This window comes from Jaculus jaculus, chromosome 1 (genome assembly GCF_020740685.1).
Source record: "Jaculus jaculus isolate mJacJac1 chromosome 1, mJacJac1.mat.Y.cur, whole genome shotgun sequence".
NCBI classification, from domain to species: Eukaryota; Metazoa; Chordata; class Mammalia; order Rodentia; family Dipodidae; genus Jaculus; species Jaculus jaculus.
Genome location: NC_059102.1, coordinates 15,640 through 42,558, shown reverse-complemented (window position 1 = coordinate 42,558; position 26,919 = coordinate 15,640). Strand labels below are relative to the sequence as shown.

At 42.2% G+C, this 26,919-nt stretch overlaps 1 protein-coding gene and 1 pseudogene across 1 annotated transcript; one reads left to right on the top strand and one right to left on the bottom strand.

The window, feature by feature from the left end:
• Nucleotides 1–11,119: 11,119 nt before the first annotated feature.
• On the bottom strand, nucleotides 11,120–12,043 carry LOC101594148 (annotated as a pseudogene).
• A 4,876-nt stretch (nucleotides 12,044–16,919) lies between these two features.
• Nucleotides 16,920–26,630, top strand: LOC101601962 (cytochrome P450 2E1). The gene is made up of 9 exons (XM_004669659.2): nucleotides 16,920–17,096; nucleotides 18,094–18,253; nucleotides 20,461–20,610; nucleotides 20,980–21,140; nucleotides 21,484–21,660; nucleotides 23,475–23,616; nucleotides 24,869–25,056; nucleotides 25,536–25,677; nucleotides 26,446–26,630. Exons 1-9 carry the CDS (start codon nucleotides 16,920–16,922, stop codon nucleotides 26,628–26,630), a joined length of 1,482 nt encoding a protein of 493 aa, XP_004669716.1.
• The last annotated feature ends 289 nt before the right edge of the window (nucleotides 26,631–26,919 follow it).

Below are 26,919 nucleotides of genomic sequence, written 5' to 3'. Positions count from 1 at the left end.
TTTTGTTCCATCTTTGGGCTTCTGCTCCCTAACTAACTGCCAGTGACAACAACAACAATAACAAAAACTACCTTACTCCTGTTTTTCCTTCAGTCCCACTCATAGACAGTACCATTCCTTAAAGAGCCTAACTCTAACCTCACTCTAGATACTTTTTTATCCTATTTCAGCATTTCAACTTTTTTAAAAAAAATTTTATTAACATTTTCCATGATTATAAAAAAAATCCCATGGTAATTCCCTCCCCCCCTCCACTTTCCCCTTTGAAATTCCATTCTCCATCATATTACCTCCCCATCTCAGTTGCAATTTTTAAATAAGAAGTCCCCATCTGTTTGTAGAATTTGGAACTCACCCATCATCATTCTGGGGCCAGGATCCTAACATTTCTTGTGCCTGTAATCCCCTGACTCTGCAAGGCAGGGAAGCTAAGAGCCATCAGTGATTCTCCTGGGGACCAACTTAAATTCAAGAGAGGTCTGTGTTTCCTCTTTCTGTCCAATAGTGAGCCTTGTATGTTAGGCTCCTACTCTTACTCCCAGGGCCACCTGGCCATCTTCAGATCAAGCCCTTCAAGGGAAAGCATTAGGTGGCACATTGCAGGTGCCTGTTTTGTGTACTTGTTATGAAGAACTTTTGCAGCCATAGCATGTGAGAGTAAGACAGTTCTCACCCCCCCCCCCCCCCGCCCCACAATGTTCTAGCATGGGTTTGACCCAGAACTAAATTATTTTGGATCTACTTTTTGCCACTGAGGAACATAGTTGGGCAGCTTAATCCCCCCCCCCCTTTTTCCCCTAAAACACCAGGAATAGTTTTGGGCTTTCCTCAGGGCTACCAGGCAGCTTTCTGATCCTGTCATTTAATAATTTTTTAAGACTAAGAGAATCTTTCAATTTTTTCTTGCCTATAATTTTAATTACCTTTAGTTTTCCTTCTGGGGGACACTCAACAGTAAAAGTTGGCCATGTAGTTTAGGACAGTGGGCTTGGTGGAGAACATCCCCCACAATGAATTTCTCACTATGTTGATGCTGTAGAACAGACACAAAGGCAAAGCCTTATCATTCTGCAGCCTTAGGGCTGTGAGCCACACATACACTCATATATACACACATTCATTCTAAGTGCACTTTTCATATAGACCTCATACACATTTCCCCCCCACTCACACATTCATTCATCCATTCAGAGGCTGTGCATTTCCATTTTAAATTCCCATTTTATTTATAATTTGGAGACCAAAACCAAACCTCAATATTACTTTGAGTATAATTTCAGATTTCATATTCAAGATTTTCCAAACCAAAACTTGACTAGTCTCAATTCCAATTTTTAATTTCCAATTTACTTGGGGTAGTCATGGTGTCCAGGTTGCCCAAGGACAACCTGTGACATGATATGCAGTTTCTAGGAGGATCCAAAAGTGTTAGGCACAAAAGAACAAAATAAATATTAAACAGAAGGATAAGACACAAAAGGACAAATGAAAGATGGACAAAGGGCAGACAACAATCAAATGATATATAGGCCCCCAAACCAGAACCAAGTAGACAATGTTATGTCTCACTATTGCCTAGAATCAGAACCAAGTGGACAGTGTGGGCTCTGCAATTGTCCTGACCCAGGTGGGCAGTGCAATGACTTGCAGTTGTCCTGCACAGGAATGTGAATGTGCCTCTTCAGACACCTCTCTGTCTCCAGAAGGGATCCCACCAGAACAAGTACCAGATGTCATAGAGGGAGATGCCTTACTATGACTTACCCTTGGAGGCCTCCCCAGACTAGTGCTGGCTGGTTTCATTTTTTTATGTGGCCGCTCATCTCATGCCAAGGTCCAGCCTCAGCAGGGTTGTAGAACTCAAAGGGGACATGTGGAGACAGTGTTGTGAGGAAATGATGTGGTCTAGTAGTTCAGGTGAAGCATACTGGATGCAGAGCAAAACTATGCTTCTTTATTTATATTTTACAATACATTATTTGTCTTGCAAGCAAGACACAGCAACTTATTCATGTAGCTTTTATTATCTAAGAAATCTTGCACAATATTCCTCTTTTCCCTTGGTTTCCCCTGCTTCTGCTTAGCTTACAAACCTCTTGCCCCATAGACATTATGATAACATCTTAAACTAGAAAGTCAAAGACTATAAGCTGGTTAATATCTTACCCAGACTCATGGAAACTAGCCAAGAGCCCTGGCAGGTAGCTTTTGTGGCTATAAGGTGATAGACATTTTGTTTACCTCAGAAAGGGCTGTGTTAGCCACTCTACAAATATTATCTTGCAGCCTGAATAACAGTACATTTCTTTATTTCTAATCCAGTACTGATTTAATTGTCTTTCTATGGCCTTTTTTGTTATTCCATCTTTCTAGACTATCCTTACTCCATTAATGTATGTCCCTGTATATGGTAAAGGTTGATTTATCCAACCAGTGTTTTGCAGCAATGTCTTTCCTTTAGGAACTCACCAAACTATTGTTAATTCTGAAAGTTACATATTCTGTTTTACTTCCTTGCATGGGCCCAACCCTATTATTTGAAAGATGTTTACTTTTGCTCCCTAGCATTTCAGGCTCCTTTTCTAGTAAGTAATCTGTAGGTTCGTGAAATGTGTCCATTAATTCCTGTAATCATAAGTAATGTTTCTTGGGAACAATTGGTAAGGCATGTGACAGCATTATAAGGAACATGTCTCTTTAGGTGAAATATACATTTGTGGTGTTAAGAAACTTTGTACATTCAAACTAGTCATAATTTCAGGATCTGTTTACCTGTTTAAACATTATGGCCTCAGAAATTTCTGTTTAATCATTAATGACTGTATAAACACATCTGAAATGGATTCCCTATTACTACTGAGAAGGGGAAAATGGAAGCAAAAATAAGTGGAAATAAACTTATAAGGAAAAGATAGCAATAGCACAAACTGTCAGACAACAGGAACTCCAAGAGGTTATTGAAAGACTTCTTGGCCCTGCCAAAGAAAGTGTTGGATGCTGCAGCCCTGCTAAACAGTGTCCCATCAGCATCACATTCCAGTGCTGACCATTACTGCCATTTGGCCACTGACAATCTCAGCTGTCCATGGAATAGAAGGCATGTTCCAAGGCCTTGGAACATCTTCAAGGTGTACACCCCTGGGAGTGATTCTTCAGTCCTGGAGACTCAGAGAGAAGGATCCAGCTTCTGAATTTGGGTTGGGGGGTCTCTATCTTGCTGGGGCATCCATTATGTTAACCCATAATTCATGAGAATAAAGACCACCAACCACAAATTATGGCTAAATTGGAGCAAGCTTTTAATTGTGCATAATAGAGCCAGTCCAGCTCCTGTCTCCCTAAAACTGGAGTGTAGAGAGCTGCCCCAAATCACATCACTTTTTCAGGCTCCTTTTATAGGACAAAACCACAAAAACCATAGGGTGGGGGGTTATGAAGTTATTTAAGGCAAGCAACCTTGGTGACAGAAGCAGACCAGCCATTACATTTAAACTACACCCTGAAACATTATGAATACACAATCCTGGGAACAGTAACAAGGGAACAATTTGTGGCCCCAGATCAAACATAGAAACTTAGAGAAACAGAAACTTAGTTTAGTCATTATATTATAATGGCTCTTATCCAGGCATGGTGGCACACACCTTTAATCCCAACATTTGGGAGGCAAAGGTCGGAGGATCATCATGAATTCGAGGCCATTCTGAGATTACATAGTAAATTCCAGATCAGCCTGAGCTAGAGTGAGACCCTAACCCCCCCCACCAAAAAATGGCTCTTGATGTTAAAATGGAGTCAGGTTGGCTCTTCGCCTTCTTATTAGCTTGTCTTTATCTTTATTGGACTGAATTAGACCTGCTATCTGGTATTCTAGTTTAGATATTCTATCTCTCCTTCACCCATTCTATTGGTGAGACTTTCTACAGAGTTTTTTATTTGACTTACTGTGTTTTTCATTGCTAGTATTTCTGAGTGGTTTTCTTTATTATTGCTGTTTCCTTATTCATGTCTTATATTGACCTCATTATTTTATTAAATTTGTCTCCTGTATCTTCCTTGATTCCTTTGATTTCCTCTTTGGTTTCTTTGAGCATAGTTATAATCATTCCTTTGAAATTTTTCTCAGGCATTTCCTCTAAATCAATCTTACATTAGGTGATCTCTGATGGATTTATAATTTTTAGTGGAATTATATTGTCTTGATTTTTTGTGTTTCTTGTATTGTAATGCAGATATTTTTGCATCTTGTATTAATTGGATGCTTGGGTTTTCAAATTATCTGCAGTATTCTTAGATGTATCAATCAATCTGATGTTATATACTTTCATAATAAGAGCTTAAGGTGCTAGGTGTGGCTCTTAAAAGACTCTCAGTAACCACAAAAGTGACACTAGGTGTTGGGTTTGCCTGCTATGTGAGTATTCTAGAAGGATAGGTGGAACAAAATACAGGCAAATTATAAAATTTAACTGAACAATATACACATGCAATGAAAACCAGCACAGAGTATTTATGGAAGAGTAGGTATTAAAACAAATAGATCCTATACAAAAGTCAAAGTCCCTAAGGATGTGTGTTGCCCCACACCATTTTATCCTGTCCACTGGGAAGCTGAGATTTCTGTTCTGTAGAGGGTTCCAAGGTCAGCTTGAGACTGATGAGACCCTATGCCAATGAACAACAGAAGAGGAGACAAAGGCACTATAACAGGAAACAACAAATGACAGCCCCAAAATATAGTTTATTTAAGAATGGCAAATCTGACCATGGTTCAGATTTAACACATACTTTACCCTGACATAGAAGGTGCAATTAGCACTTTCTATGCAGGCCTACTGTGGTGGTTTGATTCAGGTGTCCCCCATAAACTTAGGTGTTCTGAATGCTAGCTCCCCAGCTGATGGATATTTGGGAATTAATGCCTCCTGAAGGGAGTGTATTGTTGGGGGTGGGCTTATGGGCTTTATAGCCAGTTTCCCCATGCCAGTGTTTGGCACACCCTCCTGTTGCTGTGTTCCACCTTAAGTTGGCCAGGGGGTGATGTCCACCCTCTGTTCATGCCATCGTTTTCCCCTGCCATCATGGAGCTTCCCCTCGAGCCTGTAAGCCAAATAAACCTCTTTTTCCCAGAAGCTACTCTTGGTTGGGTGATTTCTACCAGCAATGCGAACCGGACTGCAACACCTACATACCAGGCTTTTTTGGCTGGTATAAGCCCAGTTACCTTTTAGGATGGTTTTGGTCTCAGCTATGCTGTGTACCCACTTGGGTCCTTCTTTGCTGTGCTGTGAGCTCAGGTAGGCTGCCTGGGTTGGTGGGCTGCTGCTCTGATCCCTGGTGCTGTGAGATATGTAGGTGAGTTCCCTTTCCAGGTCTTTGGTGGTTGCTGGCATTTGCATTTTCAGTGTGGGGAGGGGAGGCTAAGGATGTTGGGTGAGTTTGTACCACTGGTCCCCATGATCCTCTTCCTCATGAACCATTCTGGTGGTCCCTGCTCTTTTGCCTTTCAGATTTCTTGAGTTTCAAGAAGGCTGGTATGAGTGGATAATCCCCTCACTGGCTTTTCTTGCTGCTCAGGCATAGCCTGGCTACTGTGGCCATGTGGACCTGGTGCCACCACTGCTAGAACCACTCCCGCTTACTTCTGTGGGAGATACTTTGGGTCTCTCCTACTTCTGTGCTGTGGTTGATAATTTCTTATACACCTTCACTTTTTAGTAGAAGGGTGTACTTTACTTGGGTTTTTTTTTCTTTTTCACCCCTAGGGTGCTTTGGCATGGTTCCTATACCACCATCTTAACTGGATGTCCTGACTGTTGGTTTTTTGATGGTTTGCTTCCATTTCAGCAATTCTTTTGATCAGGGTCTCATTGGTGGTTGTTTCTTCATTTTGGAATTGAATTTCTGTTGATTTCTCTATTAATTCATTGGATGTTTCCATTGTGGGACTAGGCATCCTTGGTGGAAATGTCTGTTTTCTGACTTTCATTGGCTTTTTTGCATTGTGGTCTACCTATCTTCGGAAAACGCTTTATTCTATTGAGGAGGAAGCACGTATTTGTCCTTGTAGGATCTTCAGAGGGTATTCTGTTTTAACAGTGAATCAGACTGATATAGTGGAGTATAATGGGGTTATACCATAGATGCACAGGTTGTAGAGGGTGCAGGTACATCAAAGGTACCTAGGGAACTGAGAGTTCTGGCCTACTCACTTCACCTGCATGTACTTTTCAGCACACAGGGATCAGCGGTTGGAGAACCAGGATCCAGGAAGCTGCAGAGCCAAGGGCAAGTGTCAAGCTCCTATAATGGCCCATGTACCTTCTGACTCAGGGGAAAAGGGATTTGGGTACCCAGGGGCCAATAAGGATGCCAAAGCAAAAGACCTGCTTCAATAGCCCACACATGGGGACCAGACCTCCCCAAGGCAGCAACAGAGGTATCAGGACCAATGAACTGGGAGGTGAGGAACCAACCAGGAGTTCTAGCCTACACACTCCTTGCATGCTCCCTCTGAAGCAGGGGATCCAGGAATTGAGGGCCCAGGGGCCCTCCAATCAGGAAGGTGGAGCAAGGGACCTGCTTCAACAGCAAGATTGCAGGGTCCAAGCCAGCCATGGGGGAACTTACCAGGATAAAGGAACTGCAAGGAGGGGGTGAAGAGCAGGGAGATCTGGCCTATTCAGTTCACAAAGCACCCTCTGAAGCAGGGAATTCAGGAATTGGAGACCCAGGGAAAACTTCAATCAGGAAGGTGGAGAAAAGGGCCTGCTTCTTCAGCAAGCTCAAAGGGTCCAGGCAGCCCTGAGTCAGCTGCAAGGGGACCTATGGGGACCAGAAAACTGGGAGGAACTGGGTAACAGGGAAATCTGGCCTACTCACTCTGCACATGCACCTCTGGTACAGGTTATCCAGGCAAACATATTGCTTTTAAGCCATAACCTCCTATCACTTCTCCCCAAAGACTCATGGCCATTTCATAATGCCAAATTCATTCAATCTAACTTTAAAAGTCCTCATGATCTTTGACAGTTGCAATACTGTTCAGAGTGTAGCTGCAGAGTCTTTTTTGAGACTTAGGAAATTTCTTAGCTATAACCCCCTGTAAAATAAAAACAATATGTATATCTAAAATATAACAATGCAGAGTAAGCATTTCCATTTTATTTATTTTTTTAATTTAATTTATTAGTTTTATTTTCAGCAAATACAGGCAGTTTGGTACCATTGTTTAGGCTCATCCATGATCTACCCCCTCCCATTGGACCCTCCTTGTTGATGTAAATGGGTCGTGCATTGTGGAGTTAGCCCACAGTTATTGGTACGATAAATGTCTCTGCATATCATGACCCAACATGTGACTCTGACATTCTTTCTGCCCCCTGTTCTGCAAAATTTCCCTGAGCCATGTTGGGTTCATTTTTGGTCTGCTTCAGTGCTGAGGTGTTGGGGGCCTCTGAGGCTCTGGGTCTCTGATTTGGTAGGAGTTGATTTTTCTCTGTGTTGGTCTCCTTCCCCTTTGTGCTGGTATCTGGTTCATCAGGAAAAAATCACCCTTGCTTGTTTTGCCAATTGTCCTTAGTTTCAGTCGGTCCCCTTTTGAGGTATGTTGGGGCAGCTCTCTCCTTAGGATCTGCATCTATCTGAAAAAGAGAAGTAGATTCTCCAACGGACAGTAAGTTAGCACCCAGAAAATTGAGATAACACTTACTTTTTTGATAGAGAGTTTGATAGGTGTAGGCCCTCTTGTACCCCATGATTGATGGTAGCTTGATATTGAAGAGTGGGCTTATGTTTGGGTATGGTTCTGACTTGTTTCCCAGCTCCAGCTATGGGTCTTGTACAACTGAGGGGATCAGTTAGCCAAATCAAGAGCAGTTGGTTCCCCACCATGGCTGTGTGCCACTATTGCACTTGTGTGGGCATCACATCAGGTTATTTGTTGCTAATTAGGTTAGACAATGAGTTGCTTGGACAGATATTGGTCATTTCCCCCAGTCGCCCATGTAGTACCTTCTGGCTGACTGTCTGGGGACTGACTCTCTCCTGGCTTCCAGCCATGCCATTCCATTTTACGTGTCAGCTGCATATGGAGTCTTCAGCAATAGGGTCTTACCACTGGCCTTTGGTGGGTCATCAAGTACTCTGACAGAAGTCTATCATTGTTTTGGGAAACCTTGTAGGTTTCTCTGATCAAAAGCTCATTGTGGATGGTAGCCCCAAGCTGGAAGTGGGGGTTACAGGTCAGTGCCCACTAAGAAATTGAGGAAAAACATAACTAATATACAAGAGTTAGAGAGGAGAGAGAGAGGGAGGAGAGGGGGAGAGGGAGGGAGGGAAGATGTAGAAGATTTAGGTTAGTCTTGATCCTACCCTCTCCAGTGTCTTGTGGTTCAGGTGTTTCCTGTAAGGGTCTAGTGAAGGTTCAGCCATTTGGTCTGTCTTTTAGGAAGTAGAATTTTATGGTACCATTGCCGTTTGGGTCCAGATTACTGTTTTCCACCCTTCGATGCCCTCCCCGCCCTCCCCATCCATCCTATTGTCTAGTCCATGAGGTCCTTGCTGGGTAAAACATTTCCATTTTAAAACAAATTTCAGATCAAGAAAACACCAAAACCCAACAGGGCATACAAAAAATCTTGCACATCCATGTCATGCATCTGGGGCTTATGATGGAATCATCTGGCCTCCAAGGTCTGCTGCCTGCCACACATATAGTCTATCTTGGACAGCTCCATTTCATGCTTGCAGCTTTCCTTGATAGACATCTCATGGTCTTAGCATCTCTAGTATCCTAGGTCTTCATTGTAATTTGGGCTTCAACTTCACAGCTTCATGTAGTGCCTCTCAGGGCTTCCTAAAAGAAACTCCTACCTGACTATACATTGACTAGCCTCTGCAGCTCTCTGAAACCACAGAAGTCTCTATGACCCCTTTAATCTTACATCTTTCATGCCTGCAAAATCAATATCACATATACAATGCTACTAAGTTGTACTTCTAGCTGAGGATGGAGCCCGGCCACTTTCTACTACAGTATAATGGCCCTGAGGAAATGAGCAGTGAACCACTTCAGAGGCATATTCAATTTAGGTTTTTTCCTTTCAAATGATTTCACATTTTCACAATATAGAGCCTTGGAAGGTTGGGATCTTGCCTTAAAGGCACCGGTCCTGTTATCCCAGTGCAGAGCACTAGGTTTCTCTTTAATGGTACCAATCTCCATAATAGTTATAGCTGCTTTCAAACCTGTGTTGAAATTTCCTCTGCCAAATACATTAGTCCATTCCTTTTAAATTCATTCTTACCCATGTTCTCAGGACAGTGTATAACACAGATAATTCTTTGCCAAAATATAATATTAAGTGTATCCAACCCAGTTTCTATAGAATTTTTGTTTCCCTCTGAAACCATACCAGCCAGGCTTTTGCTGTCTACATTCCTCTTAGTATGATTATCTTCCAAGTTAATATGATGGCTTATTAAGCTATGCTTATAGCATTCTAGGGCTTTTCTAGCCCAGTGTTCCAAACAATTTCACTTTCCTCCTGCAAACCAGTTCAGAAATCTTAAGAACAATATGGTTAAGTTTATAAGAGCAATGGTTCTACTTCTTGGCACCAATTTTATGCATTAGTTATTTTCTCATTGATGTGAAATATGCCTGACAAAATCAACTTAAGAAAAGAAGGTTTTCTTTTGGCTCACAGTGTGGGAATATATTTTCCATTGAAGTGAAGAAACCATGGTGTCAGGAGCAGTCCAGCTGGTCACCTTGTGTCTGTTGTCAGGAAGAAGAATGATGAATGCCAATGCTCAGATTACTTTTTCCTTTTTATGCAGTCTTAGTACATCATCCCATGGAATTGTGTTGCCCCCAGTTAATGCAGCATACATCATGCCATATTAACATAACCTGCCACTGTTACAGGAACAGTCAAGTCACACAAAACTTATCAGGTACTGAGGACTAAGTCATAGCTATGACTTAGCAAACTTGTTGAGGAAGATGCCACTGTGTCAGTGTCTGGATTTGTCTCACCTTTTTTGATGGTGGAATCAGAAAATGCTCAATAAAAATCAGAGGCTTTCATCTCAGCCTCCTAACCCAACTTCTCTATAAAGATTTCCTTATTTCAGTCAGGGAACAAACCAAGCATCAAGAGATATTGTGAAATGAGAGTAGGAAAGAGAAAAACACAAGGCCAAAAGGGGTCTAGGGAAGGCATGGGCAAGATAAAGGTCTTTTCAATCCTGTAACAATAAGTGGTAGCTACTGCTGTGGGGTTTTTAGACACATAAAGACAGTACAGTACATCCTGATTTAACTGCTAGTAGGATTGGATTCATTAAGTTAAAGAAATATTTTAATAGAGCTGGGGAGATAGCTCAGTATATAAACTGCTTGCTGCTCAAGCCCAAGTACATGAGTTCAATCTTCAGATTGCATATAAAAACCCAAAATTGGGGCTGGAGAAATAGCTTAGTGGTTAAGGCACTTGCCTGTGGAGCTTAAGGATGCAGTTTGATCCCCCAGTAACCATGTAAGCCAGATGCACAAGGTGGCACATATGTCTGGAATTGATTTGCAGTGGCTAGAGGCCCTGGCTTGCCTATTTTCTCTCTCTCTCAGAAATAAATAAATAATTTTTAAAAAAATCGGAAATCATGGGGTTTCTGTAATTCTAGCATGCTGATGGTAAGATGAGAGGCAGTGAGAGAATTTTCCAGAGGCTTGCTGCCTGTACAGCAATCAACAGCTAGAACAAGAGAGACCTTGCCACAAAATAAGGCAGAAAATGAGGACCAATACCCAAAAGCTGTCCTCTGACTTATATACATATGCTCACACACAAAAAATTTAAAGATGAAATCTCATGTTTAAGAACATTGCACATGTTTGAAGGCATGGAATATGTGGAATGGTATAAGGTTTACTAAAACATTTTAAAGAGTGACAAGTTTAGTATTCTCTAGAACAGAGTGTGACATTTCCTACACAGAGTCTTAGACATCTAGGCTGGGTGATTTCACAACCTATGTGCCTCAAAGTCAGGAGATTTATAAAAGAAGGGTCTGAGGGCCCCTCTCAGCCCCTGTTCTGCTTCCAATCTTAGTGTCATTGAAGAGAAACTAGATTTTTTTTAAGGGATACTTTGAATTCCTTGTTTCTGAGGGTATAGATAAGGGGATTGAGAGAGGGTGTCACAGTGGTATATAGAACAGTAATGACCTTGTCCAGAAGCCCAGCAGAGCCCAGAGCTGGCTGGATATAGGTGTATAGCACTGTGGAGTAGTACAAAGTGACCATGAGCAAGTGGGAAGAACAGGTTGAGAAGGCTTGCCACTTGCCCTCAGCTGAGCGGATGTGGAGGATGCTGGCAATGATGAAACCGTATGATGTCATCATCAGCAAGAAGTTCAAGCCACTCAGGAACATATCTGCAATGACTGTCATGACATTATTGATGAATGTGGGGCCGCAAGAGAGCAACAACACAGGTGGGATCTCACAGAGGAAGTGTGTGATGACATTTGAGCCACAGAAGGACAGAGGCAATACCAGACAGGTGAGCACTAAGGAGTTGAGAGCCCCTGTGGACCACACAAAGGCTGTCAGCGCAACACAGGCCCTGCTGTTCATGAGGGTCCCATAGTGCAATGGCTGACAAATGGCTAGGTAGTGGTCATAGGCCATGGCAGAGAAAAGCAACTCAGAGCTCAGGACCCAGGTAAAGACAAACATCTGAGTGAGGCAGCCCGCATAGGAGATGATATTCTCTGTAACGAGGCTTTGCAGGACCTTGGGCAAGATGGTTGTGGTGCAGATCACATCCATCGGGGCCAAATTGACTAGAAAGAAGTACATGGGTGTGTGGAGATTGGGACTATAGTGAATGGTCATGATGATCAGGCCATTGCCAGCCAGGGTCACCACAAAAAGAATGAAGAAGAGGCAGAAGAGAGCAGCCTGGAGCCAAGGATCATCCACAAATCTCTGCAGGACAAACATGGTCACAGCTTACTGATTCTCAGAGGCCATTATTGGTATTGCTGTCTAGGATCAGGGAGAAGGCTTCACTTTTGGCCTCCTCTTCAAGAAATGGTGTGCTTTATTCTTCTTAATTAATATACAGGATAAAAAAATCTATTCCATGTAATAATCAGCCTGTCCTGGTTAAACAACCAAACAAACAACAAAAAATGTTTCAATTTTTATTCCCTTGCTCACATGCTAAAGCAAAAAACAGACCAGAGGCAGACCCTTAGGCAGTCTAAGTCTCTGAAAATGCTTGGAAGTGATGGGTTATGAGCCTGAGGAAATTGATCTATGTATCAAGTACCCTACTCTCCATATGGGCAGAGATGTCCATGCTCTAGTAAGCCAATCATGTGGGAATGATAAGACAGGATGAAATCAGGCAAGGTGCTGTGGAGGATGAGGAGCAGAGAGAAGGGTGTGCTTTGAGGTCAGCTGCTGGATCCAGAGAAAAACATGCATACCCTTAAACAGGTGGCAGACTCCCCAGAGACAGGACAGGATGCTTCTGTTAAAAAACTGCTTCCATCTAGGTGTCAGCAATGAACCCTGAACTCCCCTTTCAGGTATCAGGACACCAGGCCAGGGGAGGGTACCCAGAACACATAACTCAGGGAGGAAGACTAATGCTCCTGGGGGTCCAGGCCTGCTTAGGCTGCCAGAGTGTCGGAGTTGGCTGAGATCCTAAGGTCATTGGAATTTGGCTACTCCTCAAGCTAGATCCTGAAGGGCCTCACATGGAGCCAGCACAGGGACTATGGTGGATCCTGCAGCACTGCATGCTACTAATTACTATCAGAACACTGCACAAGCAAACATTTAGGACTAGACAGTAGTTATAAAAGTGAGCAGTCCTAAACTCAGTGACCCATGGTCACATTTCACATTGTGGATGTATCTTATAAAGGTAAGAATTAGTGAAAAATCAGACATTTGGAAGTATAGATCATGAAATCACTTTTTAAAAATTCAAAAATAAGAAAGCAAATAAAACCACAAGCATAAGAAAGTCACAGGGAATATTGGAAACAAAATTCAGGATAACTGTCAGCTCAGGATGGGACACAACTGGAATAGAGGTACTGGGTTAGTAGTGGGTGCTACATTTTTTTTACATTGTTTTAAATTGTTTTACAAGTTACACATAAAATTCTGCCTCTGTAGGCCACAAACACATTAAATACATAGGCAGCACTTGCAGCTTGTTCCCTTTGGCATCTGCCTTGGTTCCCTCTGGTGGGTACATCCCACTTTGTTGCCCTTCCCACCTTGGGTAGTCTTGCACTACAGATGGGATACGTAGGGTCTCCCTGGGGTCTCAGAAAGCTGAAGCCCATTCAGAGCCCAAGAGGCCCCTTCCTCTACCCTGCAGGTCTAACCCTTTGCACTGTTTATAGGAAAATAGTGTTGTTTGCTCCCAGAATGTTAAATAAGCTCAGACTTGGAGAGCCAGCTGGCACACAAAATCACCCAGAATAGAGCTCCCACTCCTTTCAAGTGGAGAACTCTGTCCCCAGGCCAACCTGGCTTGCCCTTTGGACGCAGTGTGATGCTCTGTGTTCTATGCTTTGGTTGTACTTGGAAAAGATTTTTTTTTTTTTTTTGCTTCCATTAAGGTCATTAATTTTAATGGAAAGTAGTATTCACCATTACACACTTGCCCGACATGTTTCTAGTTTGAGAGCTTCCTTTAAAAAAAAAAGTAAAAATAAGAGTTAAGCAAGGGGATGTAATTTTGCCATACAAAACATACACTCCAATCTTATTATACAGCTATTTATCAACATGGGATGTTCTACCTTTAACCATTGTGGTCTAAGGATTTATGGCTGCTGAGTATCATCTAAACTGCTAGGATATTTTATACTTTTGTCTTTGAATGTGAAGGGCAGGAAAGTCAGTACACCATGCCTGATGTTCTATCTGCTCCTGTTGGTACTCGGCTCTGTGGAAGAGACCAGAATAGGACCTACAAAACAAGCAAAGCCCAGTAAAGCACAGATGATCACTGCATAGGATACTGTAAAATTGTCATTGCTAAAAATTAATTTATTGCAAACAAATCTAAGATGAATGTTCTGACATTCCTGAGAAGTTAGTATATTGAATGCAAAGTATAGAAGAAAACCATGCAAAATTTGTTCAGATTAAGAACTCTTAATTATTCAAGGTAATTAAGAACTTAAGTCTAAATACACTTTCAGATTGAAAAGTGATAACTGGCAGAATAACAACAAGCCTTTGGAACTCCAAAGCATCAAATAAGAAAAGAAATAAATAAAATATGATCAAAGCACTGAAAAGCCCTGTCAACCAAGACCACTACATCCAAAATAAAATAATAAAATAAAAAACATGTCCATCAAAACAGAAACAGAAAAGCAGTCTTCAATAAACATCATGAGGAGGCCTGTGGTATAAGAAACACCAAAGAAGTCTTTCAGAATAAAATAAAATAATTGAATCTATTCACATAATAAGAGTATCATTCTGTGAAGTCAACATAGGAGTTATGTCTACATGAAATAATGCTTTCAACTAGCACCAAACAGGCACACCTAAGAAGAAAAACAAAAACTGAGTTCTCAATAAAAAAGATATCTCATTAACTAAATGCTCATCCCTGCAAAATACTATTAGTTGACTAGAGAAAGTGGAAACTGTGCCAATGACATTGTCTCCTCTTCACACACCCAGAAGCTACAGATGTGATGGGAACACAAAAAAACACCCCCTGCTGAGGCACAAGGCACAGCCATTCTGTCCAGCTGATTATATAACCCATCCGAGACAGTCCCGTGAAGTGAATAACATGAGAAAACAAAGGGCATTGCTTGTACATGGAAACATTATTTTCAAAAGCTGGGCATTTCTGTTTTATTATTTGATATTTGTCGAGCATCCTAGAGCTGAGTGCTCTTGCTCCAGACCAGATCTACATTCTATGAGGCTCTGACTCTCCAGAATGTGTGTACTCAGGTGACTTGTGCATTCTGTTTTTGTCCTCTATGCACCAGACCCAGGCTTGACATCTAGCCTGAGCAAAGCTGAGTCTGCCCCTCCAGCACCAACAGGAGGTTCCTATAGATAAGGAAAGTTTTGGATCCTCATGGCAACTACCCCAGAAGGTGTTTTAAAGCACAGAACAGGAGTCAAGACAGCCCAGTCTTTGACTCTGGAACTGGGTCCTGTAAGTCCACATAGCTTCTGCAGAAGAAAGTCAGGGAATGACAGACAGTGACCCACTCAGGATCAAGTCAGATCATTATGTGTCCCATCAGGCATAAAAGGCCCTGGAGCTTATGATAAAGGTGGTATCTCTGCCTGGTAGCCCAGGAGAGATCACAGCAGACAACAACATTATGGCTGTAGTTTGAAGATAGAGCAGTCCTTACTGTAATACAGAGGAAGTTAAGGTTCAAACATATTATTTTATATAAATAAAAGAATCAGAAGGCATAACTCAAAATCCATAAGTGGTTGGATACATGGTAATTTTTATTTTCCTCATGTCTTCTATTATATACAAACAGGAAAAACTTACAAAAAAGTATAAAATTACAGTATATAAATAAAGAATTCTCTATTTTTCCAGGTAGAAGACAAATGAAAAGCATCCTCTTTGTTCTTACCCACATAAACAAAAGTCCACAAATACCTAGAAGGCAAGCCATAAGAGAAGAGTGGATATGGCATTATATGAAGGGCATAATAACATATGATGTAGAAGAATGCAGAACTTCACAGTGCTCCCAGGTAAACAAAGACAAGATTCTTAGCTAACAAACTCTTCCAAACTTAACCCATTGATAAAAAAAAAACCTAATAAAAAAACTAATGATTTTTTTTCAGAATTTGAAAAAAATGACTCAGAGAGTAGTTTCTGGGCTAGAGAGATGACTTAGTGGTTAAGTGCTTACCTGTGAAGCCTAAGGACCCCAGTTCGAGGCTTGATTCCCCAGGACCCACGTAAGCCAGATGCACAGGTGGCGCATGCATCTGGAGTTGGTTTGTAGTAGCTGGAGGCCCTGGCATGCCCATTCCCTCTCTCTCCCTTTCTCTCTCTGTCTATCGCTCTCAAATAAATAAAAATAAACAAAAAGTAGTTTCTACTTCCTTTTCTAAAACAACAACATTGTACCTTTGTGGGAGGGTTGACAGTGTAAATCAGTGGTATAGCACTTTTCTAATGTACAAAGCCATGGGTTTTGTCTTCAGCTATGTGTGTGTGTGTGTGTGTGTGTTCAGAGATTAACTGTGTTGAGAATAGTCAGCTCTCCTTTGTGTGCTTTTTCTTTTCAATGAAATTTTCTAGTTGATTTGACAAAATGGAATAGGATCCATAAGTTGAATTTCTCCATTTTAAGTTTCCAGGTAGTGGATATAGGGGTGCTGGGACTCCAGATCAGAAGTTAAATTTGTACTCCCAGGGCTGGCACCTTCCTGGGATGAGCAGAACATGATTGGTACTATCTTGCAAAAACAATGCCCCAAACAAACACAATCTGAATGTCCCCACTATGTCTAATCATTGTGGAAGAGGAAGATAGTCTCCCACCCCCAGGACTGACCTATGGGTTGATAAGGTGACCCTGCATGTATTTACTGGCACTGTGGCAAGTGCCAGTAACCAGAATATTGACAGAGCCTGGCCTCATCCTTGTCAGATCACTGGATGCAACTTCTAAGAGACAGTGGTCACAGGGGTCAGCCTTTGAAAGCATGGCCAACTGAAGCTAATAATAAACCAAGACCCCAGGCTAAAGGAGAGGAGTGTGGTATTGGCTGATGAGTCACCCTCCTTCTCAAAGACACATTATAAAAGCTTTGATTTTCCTCAGGTAATTGCCACAAGTCACAGTGGGACCCCAGAGGCACCATGGCTGTTCTTGGTATCACGATTGCCCTGCTAGTGTGGGTGGCCACCCTCCTTCTCATATCCATCTGGAAGCAGATCCACAGCAGTTGGAACCTGCCTCCAGGGCCCTTCCCACTTCCCATCCTTGGGAATGTTTTCCAACTGGATTTGAAGGATGTTCCCAAGTCTTTCACCAGGGTAAGAGAAATATTGTTATTTAAGATAACAAGTCAGGAATTTGATCTAATAAATGTATACTCATCTTGTGGCCAGACAGGCTATTGTTATTCAATACCAGCCTACTATGACTTAATGGAATTAGTAGCCAAGTCCAGCTTGGACATGGGCCACTCAGTGGGCATTGCCATGTAGGCCTGGAGACTCATGCACTAAGAATGATTATGGTATGCTAGTGTTGCCTTATACCCTGGCTGGTATCAATCTGTGATGTCAAAGAGCACACTGGGAAATTTGCAGAAGAGGGGGGCAGATAGAATGAATGTCAGAGCCACACGGTGGGTCATGACACACAGAGACATTTCCTCCTACCCAAAACTAAAGGCTAACCCCACAATGCACGAACCATATACACCAACAAGGAGGGTTCCTGTGGAGGGGGGAGGACAGGGAGGAGGCTAACAATGGTACCAACTTGACTGTATTCACTGACTACAAAAATAATAATAATAATAATAAAGAGCAGGCTGAACAGGGACGTGTTAGGACAACTGTGATTTATCAAAGTAACAACACATACCTTGAGCAACTACTGTGAATATTGCACAAGCTAATCAATGCCAGAATGCCACCAGACATCAATATGGTGCTTAATAGCTGCATTAGTAGGTATATTTGCACACAGACCATTGGTATAGTATTGGGAACATCAGCTCCTGGTCAGCTGGTAGCACCCTGACATCCAGGACATAACTTGGGAAATAAATAATAGAGTAATGGGTATGGCCATTAATAAAACAGCCACAGGGAAGACATCTGTGTCCAGGTAAAGGCAGAGGCCCTTGAAAACCCAGTGACTTCTGGTGGAAAGTCTTTCCACATCAGTTTGGACATGGATAGCCTTTCCCTAAGTGCTCTAACTTTCACCCATAACAATAACAATGTCAGGGAGTAAGGATGTCTAGAGAAGGCTAACTTCTGTCCATTCCTGGCTTACTCTGTTAACTGGTCTCTGCAGCTGGCAGACCGCTATGGGCCAGTATTCACACTACACCTGGGTTCTCGACGCATTGTGGTTGTACATGGCTACAAGGCTGTCAGGGAGGTACTGCTGAACTACAAGAATGAGTTCTCTGGCCGAGGAGATATTCCTGTGTTCCAAGAGTACAAGAACAAAGGTAAGTCCATTTCTTAAGGCTGAGGAGGCAAGCCCACAGTGAAAATGATGTGAACACCATTTGGTCCCCCAAATCCTACACAAACAATAGTAGCAATAGCAACATCAACAGGATGAAGACAGAAAAGCAAAGACCACAGGTAATATCTTGTGCTTGCATTAAGACTGTTATGAGGCTTGTACTGAGTAGCACTATGCACCCAAGGAGGGGACCTCCCATACTTCTTTGGATTCTTTCACACAGCCTCAACTACCTCTTGTGTCTAGTAGCTGCCTCCACCAACCCAGGTCCCTTCACTTACCCCAAGAGACTTAACCCTATTTGACACTGTGCTTTGAAGGGTGGAATGGGCTTCAAGTCTTTACTTTGCTTTGATGTAGCTGGTGACCTCCACAGAAGGAGGGTCCTGTGTCCAGCCTAGGTGGGTGTTCTGAGGACAGGAGAGATGAAGAATTCTAGGAGGTTCCTCCTGTCTCTTGGCTTCACTTGTGCTGTCTTGAGTCTGGCTTACCTGTTATATTCTATAGAGATGTCTTGCATGGGGGTTGATCGAACTTTTTGTGGTTTCCTAGCCCTTGACTACAGGTTATGGGCTAAAGAGCTACTTGCCCCCTCCTGCCTCTACCCTGCAGGCAGAATGCAAGAGCACTTTTTGGTCTCTGCCTGGAAGCTCAAAGTCTTATTATTACATATTCCACATAACCTACAGGTACACTGAAAATCAATTGAACCTTGAGTAAGGAATGTGTCTGAACCTACAAGGTTGATGTTAGCCTGAGATTAAGCACTGGAGGATGACAATGTGTCAAGGCCATTAACTGCATTGTTTGAGTGCATACTGAAGAAATGCTGAGAGAATTTTGTCCCCACTTGGGTGCTCATCTAGATAAAGGCCTCCTTAGCACAGTGGCAAGCTATAAGCTCTGCCACTCTTTCACTTATTGGTCACTTTACCTGCCCTTCAGGATAAAACTGGATCATCAGTATACTTCATGTCATTGGCTGCCTTTTTCCCTATTAGGCTTTCTAGAAAGTTCCTCAGACCACAATGAGTATACCCCCTGAGCATTTTCCCCTGTCCCCCAGGGCCCTCCACTAATCATAATACATGTGATTAGACAGTTAATATGGATTGTGAGGTGCAAGCAGCCGTACACCATGTGGATATTACTCTTGTTTCTGGTTGTCCATGAATGTGCAAAGCCTAGTAGGTACCTTACACGGAAAACATTATTGAAGAAATGATGATGGATAATAGACAAAGTAAGGTGTAAAGGAAGCAGAGAAAAGACAGGCTCCCTGAAGTGTAGAAGCACAAAAACAGAAAAGCTTTATTTGTCAGGAGGTGGATGAGGCTAGGGCAGCCCCAGCTGTGTTGAACTACAGACAACTGAGCAAGCTATTTGTCATGGTGGCTTAGATTCATACCTGTACAATAGTGAAAAATGCTCATAGAGTTAGCTGAGATGGGGATGGACACACAGGAATAGTAGTTTTACAGCTGTTGATTTTAAATGTTACCATGGGGATCCAACAGGCCATCTGTTGAGATTGAGAGAGGGGATACAGTGTTTCTTCACCACTAGGAAGGCTCCATAGTCAGTCTTCCCACCTCAATGTCCCCAAATTGGGGAGTCTTGTGATATTAAGATCTTAGTCAAAGATATTTTTGTGAAACCAGAAAGCTGTGAGTTGAGATGATTATAGTAATGTGAATGTTAAAATACATATGATCAGAAAGGATATTAATGAATTGGATCAATAGGCAAGAAAAAGGTGAATCCTCTCTTGGAGTAGCAAACTATGATGTCATTCAGCATGGGTAAGGTTCATAAAATAAACTGGTGTTATAAAGAATCAGCCCACAAAATCTGGGCGTGGTGGCACATGCCTTTAATCCCAGCACTCGGAAGGCAGAGATAGGAGGATTGCCGTGAGTTTGAGGCCACCCTGAGACTATATAGTGAATAGTGAATTCCAGGTCAGCCTGGGCCAGATTGGAACCCTACCTGGAAAAAAAAAAAAAAAAAAAGAATCAACCCACAAAGGATTAAATGTACCAGAAGAAAAATTCCATATCCTTGCCTAAGACTTTTTTCCACATTTGTGTACCCCACCTCCCAATACCCAGGACCACTCTCCCTACCCCCACCACTTCTCCAAAAATAGGATATTTGGTTAAATGTTTCTGGCCCGATGTTCCCTAGGAATTATTTTCAATAATGGACCAACCTGGAAGGATGTCCGAAGGTTTTCCCTGAGCATCCTCCGTGACTATGGGATGGGGAAACAGGGCAATGAAAAGCGGATCCAGAGGGAGGCATGCTTCTTGGTGGAAGAGCTAAAGAAGACTCAGGGTATGTATCTCTGCAGATAGCCAGGAAGGAGTCCTGGCCAGGTCCCCAGAGGACACTGAACAACCTTGAGGTGGTTGACAGCTAAAGAGACCTCAGATAAGAAGGGCTTATATTGGTCTTTAGCCACCACCCTCTCTAGTCAGGTTTTCAGCTATACCTTCCGGGGAACAAGAATGGCCACCAGGTTTGACTACTGTGTCCTAGGTAGCATTGGAAAGTAAAGACACCTGAATGTTTAAATATTCCTTGTGTTTTGTGAGGTTGTCAAGATTTAGGCTATGTTATTATAGGCCTTGGTGAGGACTGACAGGAGACTGAGTTGACTAGGGAATTCATGATCTCCCACAGGGCATCATATCTTTTTTCCAGGTCAACCCTTCGACCCTACATTTCTCATTGGCTGTGCACCCTGCAATGTCATAGCAGACATCCTCTTCCACAGGCGCTTTGACTACAATGACAAGAAGGGGCAGAGGCTCATGAGTTTGTTCAATGAAAACTTCTACCTGCTAAGTACTCCCTGGATCCAGGTGTTCACACATTTCCTTTTCCATGAGCTTTAAGTTGTATATATGTTAAGAGTTGTGTAGGGCAGACAAGCATAGAAAGCAGGAACACATAAGAGGGTGTTTGGCAAAATCGGCCTGGTATTCTAACCTCAGCATGCATGTCTACCTATGTGTGTCCATTGTTACCACAGAATGTGCAGTACTCAGGGAAACATACACCTCCAAATCACTGTTTATCCAATTATTCTAAATAATATGAAAATAACATCCATAAACTCATTGCTTGAAGGTTATTTGCCCAGCACATAAAATCATGCTGCAGCTTGGAAAAAAATAACATAGTAATAGTTTTTCTTCTCTATAGCTTTACAATAATTATGCAGGTTACTTACGCTACCTGCCTGGAAGCCATAGAAAAGTAATGAAAAATGTGTCTGAAATAAAAGCTTATGCACTTGAAAGAGCCAAGGAGCACCTACAATCGCTGGACCCTAGCTGCCCACGGGATGTAACCGACTGCTTGCTCACAGAAATGGAGAAGGTACCAGACTTGGGCAAGTGAGATGGGTGGGCAGCCTGCTCACATTTCTTTTGCAAAGATTTATTTATTTATTTATTTATTAGAGACGGTGGGGGGAGAGAGAAGAGACAGAGAGAGAATGGGCGTACCAGGGCCTCCAGCCACTACAAATGACCTCTAGTTGTGTGTGCCCCCTTGTGCATCTGGCTTACATGGGACCTGGAGAATTTAAACTGGGTCCTTTGGCTTCGCAAGCATGCACCTTAACCACTAAACCATCTCTCCAGCCCCTGCTCACATTTTTCAGGGAGACTTTATGACCCATTAACTGTTGTATAGACTGCCTTCCATGTTTCATTTTGATAGTCATAGTTCTTTCATGAAAACAAGGCTTCTACATGATCATGGTGCTCTTCTTCCACAATTTTATATGCACAGGGAGAGAGGGCTGGTGGCAAATGCTCCCTTCTGTTACCTCTAAGCCAAGATGGTATGCAACCCTTTGGGAATCCAATCTTTGTCTTAGAATCCTCCCATATCCATTTTTACACTTATTCTTCAATTGTGTCTGTCGTGTAAAGTTCCAGACCTTTCCAGCTTCATCTTCCTATAGCCCATAGGACCCTTTGGATTGGTGAAGCACCTTGTATCTCCTGTTATAATGGCTTACAAACATGTGAAGCTCACACTGATCACCTCGGCTTAGCTCCCAGGCTATCTGAGAATTCTGTCATCTGTTCATCCTAACCCTAGACCCAAAGGCATAACCTCAGGAGCCTGGAGGGGTCATTAGCAGAGGCCAGGTCACCTCATCTTCCAGAATGACCTTGGCACTTTAAAAAAAAATTTATTTATTTACTTGACAGAGATAAAGAGAGAGAAAGAAGTCTTACCCTTCCTTTGGTTCTTACATTCTTTCTACCACCTCTTCAGCATTAGACCCTGAGCCTTGGAAGGTGTGATTGAGATTTTACTCAGTACTCCAGTCACTTCTTTCCAGCACTATGATACCTTCTGAGTCATCCCAAGGTCACTGCCATCTGAAAAGAGAAGATTCTCTATCCAAAGTGAAAATAGCGTTAATAGAAGGGTATAAATATTAAGAAAAGTGCTTACTGCGCAGTTTGATAAGCATAGTATATACATTTTTCCAGACATCAGCAGATGTTACATGCTCCCTCCAGACATAAAATGGCCTGAATATCCATGACCTCATAGTGTCTGACATTACCTACACAAGACCATCATAAAAGGAGGAAAAGCTCATGACATCAAAATAAAAGAGAGACTGATTGAGATGGGGATGGGTTATGATGAAGAATGGAATTTCAAAGGGGAAAGTTGGGGGGCGGTAGGGAGGGTATTACCATAGGATATTTTTTATAATCATGGAAAATGTTAATAAAAATTGAGAAAAAAGAAATAAAATAAAATATTATTTTAAAATTTTCAAAAAAAAATAAAGAGAGAGATAGAACTGGCATGCTGGGGCCTATAGCAGCTGCAAAAGAACTCTAAACGCATGCCCATCTTGTGCATATGGCTTACATGGGTCCTGGCGAATTAAACCTGGGGTTTTTTGGCTTTGTAAGCAAGAATCTTAACCACTAAGCCATCCTTCCAGTGTGGCCTGGATGAGAAACCCTGTCCAGCCCTCAGCCCATTTCTTGGAGCCTTGGTCTGCCTACTCCACTAACCCTGCACTGATAACTGATTCCTGTTGCACAAAAGTCTGATAAACTCTGGCTTCTCTCTGCTGAAGGGCAACAGGCATCATCTTCTCAGCACCTGAAGAGATACTCTTACCCAGTCCCTGTCTGTCTCCAACTTCACAGGAAAAACACAGCCAAGAATCTGTGTACTCCATGGAGAATATTGCAGTGACTCTGGCCGACCTGTTCTTTGCAGGAACAGAAACCACTAGTACCACTCTGAGATATGGGCTCCTGATTCTCATGAAATATCCAGAGATTGAAGGTACATGAATAACAAGGAAAAGGCCTATGTGTCATAGCCATCCTGCACAGTTTAATCTTCAGCTGGGGCCTGCTACCCTCCTTGTCTTCCACCCCAGAAATGGGAATGCTTCAGGATCATTGTGTAGCATCCTTACATGTGACTTGAATATGTAACTTTAAGTATCAAAACACAATTTGTATTATTATTCTATATGCCTTAATATTTTTCCTGGGTATCATACTATACTCAACTGATTGCAATTTCTTTTTTTTTTTTTCTCAAGATATCACATAGTCTTACAGGAAATCTCAGACACAGAAGGGCTGGGGAACTTCGTAGAGTTGGCTTTACCTCTATTATAATGAAAGGGCCAGTCATACATTAAGAACAATTCATGTCTAATTCCATTCTGTCACTCCTTCATACATTTCAGAAATATACAATTGTAAGTCAACCTGGGGAAATACTGCAAGGATTTCCCTATAATAAGAAATGTCCAACAAACTTTTGTTTTATATACTTCTTTTTAAAAAAAATACTTTATTTTTATTTGAAAGAGGGAGAGAAGAGGGAAAGAGAGATAATGGGCACACCAGGGCTTCTATCAACTGCAAATGAAGTCCAGATCCATGCACCACATTGTGCATCTGCCTTATGTGGGTACTGGGGAATTGAACCGAGGGCCTTTGGCTTTGCAGGCAAGCACCTCAACTGCTAAGCTATCTCTCCAGCCTGTTTTATATACTTCTGATATGAAAAGAGCTAGAGAAGCTATCATCAGCTAATTTAATAGCTTCCCAAATTTCTTATGAACTGTGAATAGCTAACCAGAGTTTAGCTCTCATTATCATTTGTAGGGGTATGATCTGATAATTGGAAGTAACCTGATAACTATAGATGTAGTTTACATCCACTTGATGGGTTTGGTGGATGGATGAAAGGGTGACTGGGCAGAGGAAAGAAGGGAGAGAGAGGATGGATGGATGGATGGATGGGTGATGGATAGATATATAGGTGGGTAGATATATGGAAGGACTGGATAGATATGTGGATAGATTAATGGATGGAAGGAGTAAGAGATGGTTGGATGAGCTGGTGAATGAGTAGGTGGATGAGTGGATAAATGAATGGGTAGGTTAATGGAAAAATGGATGAGTATATTAACATATGGGTGAGTAGGTAGAAGTGTGATCAGATATGTGGGTGAATGATGGGTGGACATCCATCCTGGACTTAATCTTTTAAGTTGATCTCATTCTTACTTTGACAGAGAAACTTCATGAAGAAATTGACAGGGTTATTGGGCCAAGCCGAAGCCCTTCTGTCAAAGACAGGCTAGAGATGCCTTACATGGATGCTGTGGTGCATGAGATTCAAAGATTCATCAATCTTGTGCCCTCCAACCTCCCCCACGAAGCAACTCGAGACACCATGTTCCGAGGCTATGTCATTCCCAAGGTCAGGCCTAAGCCAAAGAGTACTCCATGAGGCTCATCACCTCACTTACAGGGGTCAGGATGTGGATGCAAGGGCTCATCTTTCTAGCAAGTTTGAATTGTATGTGGGGAGGGGCAAGCCAGCATTCCTGGCCAGAGTGCCATTTCACCAACAGCCCCCTCATTTGTCTCATGACCAGAAAAATGGAAGGAATGAAAGTACCCCCTTAGCTAGAACCTAGAACTTGTACCATATTATATTGGGAGCCTACAGGACAGCAACTTCTCATGCAATCCATTTTGTGGAGGATATAGGATGTCCTCTTCATTTAGACCTACCCCTGACTGCTTTTTTTAAAATCTAGTCCTTGAATAAACAATGTTCCTGATTAGAAATATGTTATGTAATGTAAACTTCAAACAACCCTTCTCACTGAAGGGCTTCCAGGGGAAAGTACATGTTTTCTTAATGTGACTGATGGAAACCTCTGCTTCTTTCAGGGTACAATTGTAATTCCAACTCTGGATTCCCTTTTGTATGACAACCAAGAATTTCCAGATCCAGACAAATTTAAACCTGAGCACTTTTTGAATGAAAATGGGAAATTCAAGTACAGTGACTATTTCAAGCCATTTTCTGCAGGTAAGCAGGCCAAGAGGCACATCTCCGAGAATTATCATCTCCATTCCTATCTCTATTCCCTGTATGCTGTGCCCTCCTCCTGGGTATAGATAGACATTCTAGCCCCATCATGCCTCTTGTCTGCATTTATAACTCAAATGTGTTCCCTATTCAGAGAAGTCAAATGACATCTTTTATTGGAAATGAGGTGGATGGATTTGTTTTTCCTCACTTGGAATATTGCCCCATTTGTTGTGAAACTGTTTCTACTTTAGCAGGACTCAGTAAGATACTCTCAAAGCTATTTTAACTTCTTAAGTTTAAACAAGGGTTACTCCTCTTTGCATACCAGATTCTTCATAGAAAGCACTGGCTTCCATGGATGGTCTCATTCTAGGACCTAGCTAGGTTTCTGGTGAAGTAAACTTCAATAGCTAGCAGATAATGTAACACCCAATGTTTGCAGTTGTTTCTAACTTCACTTGCCCCAGTTTTTTCCCAAGGGCATGTGGGAAAACTTTTGACCCATTTCTCTAACCTAATGTTTGTCTATGCAGCTGAGTTCTAGATAAGTGATACCATATAAAAGCTGGTCCTTGAATAAATTAATGCCCCTGGTATTCTTTTTCACTAACATTGACTTATTGAGGGACCAGTGAGCAGGGAGAGTGAATCCTTCTTTAGGGTAAAGCTTGCTGCAGCCTCATACTCCCCTTTCTGTGCCTTGCTGTTAGAAATGGCATTTTTCTGAGGTTCCTTCTGTGTCTCATAAGCCCTACTGTTTTCTAGGAAAACGAGTATGTGTTGGAGAAGGCCTGGCCCGCATGGAATTGTTTCTGCTCTTATCTGCTATTCTGCAACATTTTAATCTTAAATCCCTGGTTGAACCAAAGGATATCGACCTCAGCCCTGTCACTATTGGATTTGGCAGCATCCCACCACAATACAAACTCTGCGTCATTCCCCGCTCATGAGTTTAGGGAAAAAACATTATGAAAACTGTCTTGAGTAAAAAGTCATTACAGACACCCATTACTATCTCTTGAATGTGATTTTGATTCTGGAAAAAAAAAAATTCCAAGCATATGGAGACCCTTTCATGGACTAAAACACAAAATAAATCCCAGTGAATTAAAGTTGTAAAATGGAAGAGAAATTAGTAATGAGCCCTGTCCCATCACTCCCACATACCCACAAGCCTCTCTTGTGCATAAAGCTGTGCTCAAACTTCCCCCTGCAACCTAGTTTCCCTCCTCACTCTCG